This window comes from Myxine glutinosa, chromosome 12 (assembly GCF_964187855.1).
Source record: "Myxine glutinosa chromosome 12, kmMyxGlut1.1, whole genome shotgun sequence".
Taxonomy (NCBI): domain Eukaryota; kingdom Metazoa; phylum Chordata; class Myxini; order Myxiniformes; family Myxinidae; genus Myxine; species Myxine glutinosa.
In genome coordinates this window covers 72,207,043-72,219,483 of record NC_136272.1, presented here as the reverse complement: position 1 = coordinate 72,219,483, position 12,441 = coordinate 72,207,043, and the positions used below count along the sequence as shown (strand labels likewise).

The window sequence follows — 12,441 nt, the reverse complement described above, 5'->3', positions numbered from 1 at the left end:
CGCATATTGCTCTTTCAACCCTCTTATAAATCGGAATATTTTTGGACGGTCTTGCAAAAACAGCCTCGTGTTCAAATGTGCTGGAATATTTGGGGTGCAAATCCAGTCCAAAGCTTTATCAAGAGATTTTCACAGTTCCTTATGCTTGTCCTGCACTACATGGATGCTGTGCTTGGTAGCATTGTCATGGTGAAACATCATGATGAAGACCATCTGGATGTTTTATCAGCTCCAAGTTTTGATCCTGATTTACATTCTGGATCGCAATCCATTTATCAAAATTGTTTTGGAAGTCCAAAACTGCATCGGTATCCCATTCTCCCGACCAGTACTTCACCGCTATCAGCCGGAATAGTTTTTACATATGCAGTCGTGGAGCCCATTTTGTTTGGCTTCCATGAATGTGAGCCCTTCCACCTCTTGGTTGTGAAATGAAATTTGTCAGGTGGAATATTTTCTCGTACCAGTTCAAAATATTCAAACAGCTCTCACTTGACAGCACATGCAATTCATGTGTGGAATTAACTTGCGAAGGCCTGCATAATAACCAGCCAATTTTATAGCACAGCGGGCATTTGATAGCATGACCTTTAACCTTCCTTCTCTTTGGGTTATTGTGTGATCTCATCCGATGTTGAACATTTCCATTATTCGATAAACTGGGTTCTATGTTTCTTTCTCATGATGTGTCAAATGCTTTCGTGAGCCCAAATGGAATTTATTTGCATCAAGTTTCTAAATGGGCTGACAAGATGGTCCACACACTCACCTCTCAGCTGTCTAGCCTGGGTTCAAATCCCGACTCAGCTATAAAGTGTCATCCCAGTGTTTCACAGGCAGGGCAATTCATCAATGTGTTCTGTCCCTCAGGTGGACGTTAAACTAGGCGTTCCATCTTTCGGCATTCGGTGGTGAACGTTAAAGATCCAACAGTGTCCTTCGTTGATTGCAAAATTGCAAAATTGAATTGCAAAAGATGATGGGAATATTGCCTGTGATTGATGCTGTGAAGAGGAACAGGTTGAGATGGTTTGGTCATGTATTGAGGAAGGATGAAAGTGACTGGTTGAGAAGAGTGATGGAAGTTAATGTAGAAGGAAGTAGAGGACGGGGAAGACCGAGAAAGACTTGGCTAAAGATGGTGGAAGAAGAAATGCGGGCAAGGGGGTTAACAAGGAGAGATGCAGAAAATAGGGCAAAATGGAGAAGATTGTCATGGGGACCGCAAGGCTAACCCCCGCTCTAGCAGGGAACATGGCCTTAAAATGCATGTTGTGTTGTTGTTGTAGTGTCCTTCGTGAAAAGTAAGCGAGCTATCACCGGAGCCATGAAAAAATTACAAATTCTTGCCCTGGCTTCTTGTGTTCGTCTGTGTTGGAGTGGCGACCCATTCATGATTGTAGCCCCAGCCAAGGAACTGCTTCAGCTGGCACATGAGTGAAGAATCTTTAAATGGTTGATTTATGTGAGACCATAAAGTTGTATCAAAAATCTATTGTACAAAAAAAAAATTACTTTGATTTACTTTTTTGGCCCCCACATCTCTTGCTCTAGCTGTGAGCATAATTGAGACATCTTGAGGACATTAAATATATACACTTGTATATTCTTCATAAAAAAAAAAGCAGCATAATATTAGGGTTGATTTCTTGAGCTGTGTGATTAATTGTTGACACGTGCATTGTCAAGAGTCGTTCATACAGGCAAATAATTACATTTAAAGCTATGTAGGGACCCATCTATATACAGTCGTGGCCAAAAATATTGGCACCCTTGCACTATTTTTCAAAGAATGCACCATTTCTTCCAGCAAATTGTTGAAATTAAAAAATATTTTGGGATCCACATATGTATTTCTTTCGTTTGCAGTGGAACAAAACAAAAAAAGGTGAAAAATTACTAAATCTTAACTTATTAGCTGGGATAATTTAGCCGGGATAATTTAGCCTTAACTTATTTAGCCGGGATAATATTAACACCTTTTAGAAGTTGTTAGAAATAGACCAAGCAGGTGATTCTCATTTACTTTGGAATTGAACTCACCTGGGGTGAGTTGGAGGTTATGGTTAAACCGGGATAATTTAGACCACCAACCGGGATAATTTAGCCTTAACTTATTTAGCCGGGATAATATTAGCACCTTTTAGAAGTTGTTAGAAATAGACCAAGCAGGTGATTCTCATTTACTTTGGAATTGAAGTCACCTGGGGTGAGTTGGAGGTGCCTGCAATATAAAAATCACTCATTCAACCAGTTCGAAAAGAGAAAAAGAGTCATTCTGCTGTTTTGTGTCACTGTTTGTACTGCAATGAGCATGGAGAAAAGAAAGAAAACCAGAGAATTGTCTGAGGAGGTCAGACGCAAGATTGTAGCCAAGCATAGACAATCTCAAGTCTACAAGTCCATCTCCAGAGACCTTGATGTTCCTGTGTCCAGTGTACGCAATGTTATCAGGAAGTTTAAGGCCCATGGCACTGTAGCCAACCTCCCTGGACGTGGCCGCAAGGGAAAACGTAATCAAAGATTGCAGCAAGTATTGTTTGAATGGTGAAGAACGCACCTCGATCAACTGCCAAACAGATTCAAGCTGACCTTTCAAACACAAGGAATGACAGTTTCAACTCGCACCATCTGTCGGCAACTCAATGAAAGGGGGTTCTATGGTATGATACCCAGGAGGACCCCACTGCTGAGAGAGTGACGAAAAACACACCTGAACAAGCCAAAATCCTTCTGGAGAATGTCCTGTGGACAGATGAGACCAAATTAGAGTTTTGTAGTAAAGCACATCATCTCTATGTCTACAGAAAACAGAATGAAGCCTTCAAAGAAAAGAATTCCTTCCCTGCAGTAAAACATGGAGGAGGTTCAGTGATGTTTTGGGGATGCTGTGCTGCCTCTGGCACTGGGTGCCTTGAATGTGTGCATGGCATCATTAAATCAGGAGATTAACTAGAACGGAACTCAGTAGAGAGCATACATACCTCCGCCTGGTTGGCCATATCACTCAATGGTGAAGAATCACTTAAAAAATTCTACTAGCTGGATCCGGATGCAAATCTTCAACAAAATCAAATCGCTTCTTCCTTGTCACTCACACAACCTGTCCACCAAGTTACGTCCAAATACGTCCATAACCTTTTGAGATATCCTGCTATGTATCGTTTTGGCCCTATCTCTCAATGGTGAAGAATCACTTAAAAAAGTAAATAATTCCCATATCTGAATACATATTCAGATCTTCACCAAAATCAAATCTATTCTTCCTTGTCACACGCAACCTGTCCACAAAGTTTCGTTCAAATCCGCCCATTACTTTTTGAGATATGCTGCTATGCATATTTTTTGGCCTGATCACCCAATGGTGAAGAATCATTAAAAAAAAAAATTCTAGCCGGACCCAAATCCAGATCTTCACCATAATGTAATCATTTTGCCCTTGTCACATACGCTACCCCTCTGCCAAATTTCGTCCGAATCCATCCACAACTTTGTTCACAAACAAACGGACAGACAAACCGACAGACAGGCGTGAAAACATAACCTCCATCCACCTTTGGTGTTTTTTTTTGTTTGTTTTTTTGTTTGTTTTTTTGGGGGGATTTTTGTATACAGAATCGAGGCTCGTGAAAGAGCTAACATTTATCACACAAACAAATCAAACAGACAAGCAAAATATATAAAAAGAGGGAGCGGTAGACAAGATGGGGAGAGAAGGGGAAGCACACAAACACAACATTTGAGAGCAGGAACATCGGGAGATGTGTGGGAGGGATAGGGCTTGGGGGGAGGAGGCGTGGGAAGGGGGGGGGGGGGGGAAGTATAAAACACAAGGACACCAAGGACTTCCAGGAGAGAAGTTGGTATTTCAAAAAAGTGGATTTGGGGTGAAATTAGCGGGGGTAGAAAAGATCAAGGTTTTGGATGGGGGAAGATAAGAGATGGTGGTGAACAGCTGTTTTAAAGACCTGGAGGGAGGAGTCGGATTGAAGAGAGTGAGGGAGTTTGTTCCAGAGGTGGGAGAAAAGAGGAATGAAGGAGTGAAGGTGAGCAGAGAGTCTTGATTTTGGCAGTTTAACCATAAGAGGGTTGCAGGCAGATCTTGTGTGACCTGTCGGAATATTTGGGGGACAGAGCCCAGAGAGCTGGGGGGACAAGGCCTGAGAGGATTCGGTAGAAGACGGAAAGACCACCAACCTGCCTGCGGTGAGTAAGTGAAATGCCCTCGGAGTTAGCTTCATCGCGGGAGATTCCAATGATTCTGAACGCTTTGGTTTCAACAGCGTGAAGACGAGCTTGGTGTGAGGCAGGAGCACCAGCTCAGAGGGGAGAGCAGTATTCTATTGAGCTGCGGATGAAAGCCTTGTATGTGGTGAGGAGCTCAGGTGTGCCAAGGAAGGACTTCGCACGACCGTGGATGCCCAGTCGGCGACTGGCTTTGGAGGCCAGATTTGAAATGTGGTTTTCCCAGGAAAGATCATGGCAGATAGTGAGACCCAAAAGCTTGAGTGACAGAACTTCTTGGAGAGGATTATTCAGAAAGTGGATGGGAGGGTTGTCCAGTCGGTCTTTTCGGAGAGACATCATAAGAGTGTGAGATTTGTCAGGATTGAAAGACATGTTCCACTTGTTTGCCCAGTCTGTGATTTTGTCCAGGTCTGCAGAGTGAGGAGGCTGCAGACTGCCGATCTGAGGGATGAGGAATGGAGCGACAGAGTAGAGTCATCAGCAAAGAGATAGAGAGGATTTTCAAGAGAGTCAGAGAGATCATTGATGAAGACCAGAAAAAGCACAGGGCCTAGAACACTGTCTTGGGGAACTCCAGCCTGAACAGGAAGAGGAGATGAGGGAAACCCATACAGGGCCACACGTTGACTACGACTAGAGAGGAAGTCCGCCAGCCATGCGTGGAGATTTCCATGGATACCAAAGGAGGAGAGTTTGGGGAGCAGAGCGGGGTGCCAGACCGTATCGAAGGCACGTGATATGTCAAGGGAGACAGCTCTAATTTCCTGTTTGGCATTGAGGACCTCCATCCATTGTTGAGAAAGCAGAAGCAGCATGTCCAGAGTAGAGTGACCTGGTCTGAAACCAAATTGATGATCAGAGATCAAGCCATTGGAGAAGAGGAAAGATTTCATATCCGAAGCAATGATGGATTCCATGACTTTGCTGATAATTGGGAGAAGGCTGATTGGTCTGTAGTTGCTAGTATCTGTTTTTGTGCAAAGCGGTGATGTTGGCTGATTTCCAAGCAGATGGCAGATGACCTTGAGCAAAAGAGAGGGTGAAGAGAACAGATAGAGGGAGTGAAAGAGCGGAAGAACAGGATTTTAGGACCTGTGGGCTGATGCCGTCAGGTCCAGTTGCAGAATCAGAGTCGAGGGTTGACAGAAACTTTTCCACCTTGTCAGGAGGAAAGGACACGGAGTCCAGGAGCAGCTGGGTACGACTGGGTACGGTGGGTACAGAGAGGGATGGGTTTGGGACACAATATTTAGAGGCAAACACAGAGTTGAGGCATTCAGCTTTTTCACGTGCGGAGTCAGCTGTGTTGCCGTTTGAGGTGAGGGAGGGGATGGAGGGGGAACAAACACCAGAAACAGATTTGTCCAGACGCTACCAGGATTTGGAAGAGGGAGACAGATAAGAGAGTTCGGTCTTGAGAACGGAGAGATATTGTTTCCTGGCTCTCCTGAGGGTGGACACACTTGTTTCCGGCTTTGTGAAAGGAAATGAGATTTCCTTCCATTGGATTTGCTTTCCAGGAGACGAAGGCAAGTTGTTTCTGGACAACAGCCTCACCACAAGATTCCGTGTACCATGGACGGGAGGAAGGGTATGACAACTGAAGAAGAGATGGGATAAATCTGTGCATGAGAGAGAGCAATTTACTTTGGAAGAATTCCCAGGATGAGTTGATGTCAGAGGCGGTAGAGATGGGAGACCAGTCCAGATGATTGATGGCTGCTTGAAGACCATGCCAGTTGGCTTGAGTGAAATGCCAGACTCGTCGACGCTGAGGCTCTCTGAGAATGGTCAGAGAGATGTCCACTTTAACAAGCACATGATCAGATGAGCCGATTGGACCAGACCGACATTTTCAGGGAAGTTAGTCATAACCAAGTCCAGAAGAGAATATGCTCCATTGACTGAGATCCGGGTCGGGAAATTGACAGATTGTGTCAGTCCCAGTGAGTCGCAGAAGTCCTTTGCTGAGGAGGCATGGCTGGTGAGAGAGGTACCCACACCCAGCCAACTGGCATGGTGACAATTGAAATCACCACATATGAGGAAGAGAGAGTTGGGATGGGTAGATAGAAGTTGGTCCATATTATCAGACAGCGAGATGTAGATGGAGTCATCACTGTTTGGTGGACGGTACAACACACATATGAACAAAAGGTGGGAGCGAAGGGGAAGCCGTAGCCAGAGGTATTCCTGGGGGTGAGGTGGAGAGAGGGCAGTGCAGGGCAAGTGAAGAAGAGTTTTTGATAAAGATAGCAACCCCACCTCCAGGACGAGGCTCAGGTCTATCATACCGGAGGAGGGAGTAACCTGGGAGAGATACCAAGGAATCGGAGACATCATGAAGGAGGAAAGTTTCTGTTAAGCAGATCACGTCTGGTTTGTCAGAAGCAACCTGTATGGAGAGATCAATCAAGTTTGAGCGAAGGCCCCGGATGTTTGAGGTCCATACCGTTAATGAAGAGGAAGGGGGAGCATCGGATACAGAACAGGGGGGTGGGGGTGAGGGGTAGGGTAAGATGTGGAAGATGTGGAAGAGGAGGAAGAGGTAGGGAGAGCTGTTGAAGGTGTGTCAGATTTCAGAATAGCTTGGAGAAAGGGAAGGATGGGGCAGACAAAAGGTTTGATGGTGATTGGGTGAGGCACAGTGAGGTGTTATTTGAGGAGGGGGAAGAGCGAGGCAGAAGGTTGGGGGAGATTAAGGTGAGAGTTGGAAGGGTGAAGAAGCGGGGAGGACGCTTTGAGGAGGAGGGGTGAGGGGAGTCTAGGAGGGGAGGGGTGAGGGAGAGTCTAGGAGGGGAGGGGTGTGTGGGGAGTTTAGGAGGGAAGGGGCAAGGGGGGAGATTTGAAAGGGATGGGTGATGGGGAAGATTTGGAGGGGAGGGGCAAGGTGGAAGATTTGAAAGAGATGGGTAATAGGGAAGATTTGGAGGGGAGGGGAAAGGGGGTAGATTTGGAGGGGAGGGGTGATGGTGAAGTTTTGGAGGGGAGGGGTGATGGTGAAGTTTTGGAGGGGAGGGGTGATGGTGAAGTTTTGGAGGGGAGGGGTGATGGTGAAGTTTTGGAGGGGAGGGGTGATGGTGAAGTTTTGGAGGGGAGGGGTGATGGTGAAGTTTTGGAGGGGAGGGGTGATGGGGAAGTTTTGGAGGGGTGGGGTGATGGGGAAGTTTTGGAGGGGAGGGGTGAGATTGGATTTTAGAAAGTGTACGATTAATGGAAAACGATCATTTATTGCAAAATGAGTTTCTTGTGACCTTCGAGTCAAAAATACGTTTGAGGATGCTGGAGGAGGGGTGGAGTGCAGGAGAGTTTCAGGAATGTAGAAAAGAGGAACTGTAAGAGATGGAATTTTTTTTTGGAATGAATAGATTTTGTAATTTGGAATGATTGGTGGAGGTAACAAAACATTTTGGAGCGCAATGTTCAACCTAGTGTCAGAAAGTTGGGTCTCCGTCGAACGTCATGGGTCTTGCAGCAGGATAATTAGCCCAGACACACTTCAAAAAGCACCCAGGAATGGTTCAAGACAAAACGCTGAACTGTTCTGAAGTGGCCAGCAATGAGCCCAGATCTAAATTCAATTGCACACGTGTGGGGAGATCTGAAAACAGCAGTTGGGAGAAAGCACCCTTCAAATCTTGGATAACTGGAACAGTTTTCACAAGAAGAGTGGGCCAAACTGCCAGTAGAGAGGTGAAGGAAGCTCGTTCATGGCTATGGGAAGCGCTTGACTGCCGTTATTTTGTCCAAAGTCTGTGCTACCAAATATTAAGTCTCGGGTGTCAATAATTTTGTCAATGCCATTTCTTTTTATTTTCTGATTTAAAAGTATATATTAAGTTCTGAATCCAAAACAAAGGCTCTGTAATATCAACAGCGAAATAAATAATTGTGGAGACCAAATACTTTTGTCAATGTCAACTTGTTTTTAGAAAAAATTGAAAATTGTGAGTTATTTGAAAAAAAGTGCAAGGCTGCCAATATTTTTGACAACGACTGTAAGTGCTGTGGCTTGGAAATATGAAATACAAGGTGTGGTATAAGAGCAGAGAAGAGGTAGAGGAGGAGGGGTGAAGGGAACAGGTAGTAGTGGTGAAAGGTGGCTGTGGGTGTCAAAATAGCCATTGTTTATGGCACTTGAAGGATGAGCAGAATTTAAACAAACTTGCTAATGTATCTCAAAAAAATAGCCCCGGGTGAGCCCCTGGTAGGCTCACACAAAGTGAGCCCCTAGTCCGCCCCATCTGAAGTCGAAAAATCCAAGACCGAGCAATCCAGCATATCATCGAGTAGAATGGCTGTATCTGGTTTCAGAGCATTCATTGGGTAAATATGGGACAATTATTTTATTATTCCCATTAATATTCCCCCCCGCCCCCCCACTCACTCCCCACCCGGGAGCCCCCATGATACAAAATCGAAGAATTGAAGCCCGAGTGACTGTGTGGGCTACTGTCCTGTATTAATGTGCCAAGTTTCAGAACAATCAGCCAGGTGATAAGGGAGGAGTCGCAAAAACTTTAACAAATGGACAGACAGACTTCCAGCATCACGACTCATTTTATAAGGATCATCTCTTTGAGATCGAGATGAGATGAACCAACCAGTTGTTTGATCATCAGTCTGTGGAGGTGTACACGGGTGTGTATGTATGTACGAAGACGAAGGGTGTGTAAACTGATAAAGGGTTTTGATGGAGAGAAAGGGAGAAAGTGCGGAAGTATGAAAAAGAGAGGTGTGTCGTCAGTGTCAACATCGTCCATCCCAATTCGAAAACGATGCGAGTTACCCTCCTCAATTCAAGCAATCTTATTTTATCATTGATTCAGTCCTTGGCCTGGGAATCTGGCTGCTTTCTGCTGCTCTACCTGCCACACCACTTGGTTCTGGTGTATAGTTTTGAAAAACAAACACAAGTAACGGTTGTTTAAACTTTGTGTGGTTTTAAAAGCCCACTGTGCTTATTAGCATTGCTCTTGGGACTGTTTGCCAGCAGATTGTATTCTTTATGCACGGCGATGTCATTCCACAGGCATGGCAGGAACCATCCACTTCCTGCTGGACGTGCTCGATCCAAACACAGCAAAGTTCCCAGCCTTTGAACTCTGAGTCTTTTCCCGTTTCATCTGCAACATTGTTTCATAGTCTCTGACTTGTCAAATGTGTTCAAGAAAATTATTTTTTCTTTTTTTATGGGATTGGGAGATTGTGAAGGTTTTGATTTATTTTGGATGTCTCGCATGATGTGTAATCTGCAAGAAGCAGTATTTTCAGGACCGCACTGTGCACTGGATTTGGAAAAAGATACTTCCTTGCCGGTGGTAGCATGTTTGCTTGGAATGTCATTTTAACCTTCCTGGTGATTGGTTAAAGCATGGGTTCCCAATCAGTGGGCCATGGCCCACTGGTGGGCCACAGCACGTTTTCCAGGGGGGCCACAGAGACTGCCCAATATTTGCCCAAATAATATAATCTTTTCACGCACAAGGCCTAAAACAAGAGTTCAATTCTGTGTGTGTTGGTGGTGGCCAGTGGTAGCCACCCACTATTCCTTGCATATTTTTTTTAGTCTTGTTTTTTTATATATTTTTCCTTTTTTTTTTTTTTCTTTTTTTTTTTTCCAGAAACCCTTCTGAAATGACAAAACGAGGATATGATGAGCAATTCATAAAGTTTGGACTCACATCCTTACATGATCGTGGAGAATTAAAGGGACAATGTGTCCTGTGCCAGAAAGTTCTCGGAAATGAATCTTTGCGGCTATCGAAGTTGAAGGTCCACTTGGAGAAGATTCGTCCACATCATCAACATAAGGATGTGGACTTCTTCAAGCGAATGGAAGAGAACGTGAAGCGCCAGCGCTTGGATCAAAGTGGAACATTATGTCAGCAAAACAAGCGTCTTACTGAAGCTTCTTATGCCGTCAGCCTCCTCATTGCGCAACAGAAGAAACCTTACACAGTCGGAGAGACTGATCAAGCCATGTGCTCTGAAGATGGCGAGGATTCTGCTTGGAGAAGAAGCTGAAAAAAAGTTCAACAAAATGTCTGTCAAATAATACGCTTCAAAGGAGGATTGCTGACTTGTCCAGTGACATAAAAGAACAGGTGATTGCTGAAGACGCTGCATTTGGACTGTTCTCAATTCAGTTGGATGAATCCACAGATGTTTCATCCTGTTCCCAGCTTCTTGCCTTCATTCGGTATGTGAAGGGTGATTCCATCAAGGAAGAATTTTTATTCTGCCGTTCTCTCGAAAGAAATACCAGAGCTGTGGATGTGATGGAAAAAGTAACAAAGTTCTTTGACCATGAGGAACTGAACTATCACAATCTCTGTGGAGTGTGCACCGATGGCACCCCAGCTATGCGAGGTGCAAAAAGGCTTCCAAGTGCTTGTTCGAAGTCTATCTCCAGGCATCATTTCTGTTCATTGTCTGATTCATCGGCAAGCTCTTGCTTCAAAAACCCTTCCATCTCATCTTCAGGATGTTCTTAAACAAGTCATCAAAATTGTGAACTATGTGAAAAGCAGTGCTTTGAATTCCCGATTGTTCAAGCAATTGTGCACAGAAATGGATTCAGAGCATAAGAACCTGCTTTAATACACCAAGGTGTGTTGGCTATCAAAAGGAAATGTTGTGGCACGAGTGTTTGAACTCCGAGAAGAGATGCAGAGTTTCCTACAGATGCAAGAAAAGCACAAACTTGAAGCTTCCTTCCATGAAAAGCTGTGGGTCTTTTGCCTCGCATATCTTGTGGATATTTTTGATCAACTGAACAGACTGAATCTAAAGCTGCAAGGAAAGGGAACAACTATCATTCAGTTCATTGACACTCTCAGTGCATTTATACATAAGCTTGAAAACTGGAAACGAAAGGCTGAGGAAGGGAACGTTACCATGTTCGAATCTCTTTCAGAAGTCACTATTAATGAGCCGTTGGATCCTGGCGTTGCAAAGGATGTTGTGACACCTCAGCTGTTTCCGAGAAGAATTTCTGCAGTACTTTCCAGAAATTGGGAGAGGAGGACTGGTGCTCATGAGGAATCCTTTTCTTGTTAACGTCAGTGACGTCCAGGATGACCTGCAAGATGAACTGATTGAATTTCAAAATGATTCTGGATGCAGAGATGTCTTTGAAGCTTCCTCTATCTCTGAGTTTTGGCCAAAAATGATGGGAAGCTCCCCCAACATTGCAAAGGAATGCCTTCGGAAACTCCTGCCCTTTGCAACAACTTATCTTGGTGAATCGGGCTTCTCAACGTTGGTGCATCTGAAGACAAAGGCTCAGAACTGCCTTGAATGTGAGTCAGATCTTAGATGTGCACTTTCTACAACAGAACCGAGGATTTGGAAGCTGGTGCAGAAAATTCAGGAGAACATGTCTCATTAAAGTAGCTTTAGGTTAAACTGGTTTGAGTTTTTTTTCAATTGGCAGGTACTGCAATGTTTTGTGTTACAGCCCACAAGCAAAGCATGCTGGAGATGAGTTTTCAAATTTTTTTGTTTTCCTGGTTATTATTGCAATGTGTTAGTAGAGTTTCATTTCTTAATTTAAAATAAATATTTGTTTTTTGTGGAAAAGCCTTGAAGTCTGAAGTGTTCATTTGTCTTTTCAATTCATTTTCTTGATGTTCTGTTCTAAAAATTTCTCGCAAGATCCTTTGTCACAAATAAATTTGCTTTACTTGCCTCACATTAATTCATTTCACAAAAAAATTGTTCAAATGAGAAATATTGTTACATTAAATACTCTGAAAGTCTAAATTGAATTAAGTTGTGGTTCTTATTGACATTTCTTTGGTTTCAAAAAATGGGTCATATCAGGTGATGTGAGCCAGCTCTTTAGGACACTAAGATCAGCATGAGATTACAAAGTGCCACATCTTGGAGGTTTTTACATGAGTGCACATGCTTTGCTTGCTACATGTATGCATAGTTATAAAAACCATTGAGAACCTCTTGGCTAAATTTTATACCATCAATCCAATGTGGGCATGAGCAGCCTGATTGCTATAAATGTATTGTTGTGGTTTTCCGAAGCCCGTTCCCTTACAAAGGGGAGATTAAGCCCCTTTTTCTCCTTGGGTCTTCGAACCGCGAGACTGAGTCGCCACTTCCAGGCAGACGTGGAAAAGGGTCTCGGGACAATTTCGCACGTACCTTAAGTACCCACGCCGCAGCAGAAGCGGA

General features: G+C 44.1%; 1 protein-coding gene across 1 annotated transcript in view; it reads left to right on the top strand.

The window, feature by feature from the left end:
* Positions 1-12,015, top strand: part of LOC137437513 (lanC-like protein 2) — a 44,582-nt gene extending 32,567 nt beyond the window's left edge. The window contains 1 exon segment of the mRNA XM_068131900.2: positions 9,281-12,015. Within this exon segment, the coding sequence (XP_067988001.2) occupies positions 9,281-9,357 (77 nt within the window). The 3' untranslated portion in view covers positions 9,358-12,015.
* The last annotated feature ends 426 nt before the right edge of the window (positions 12,016-12,441 follow it).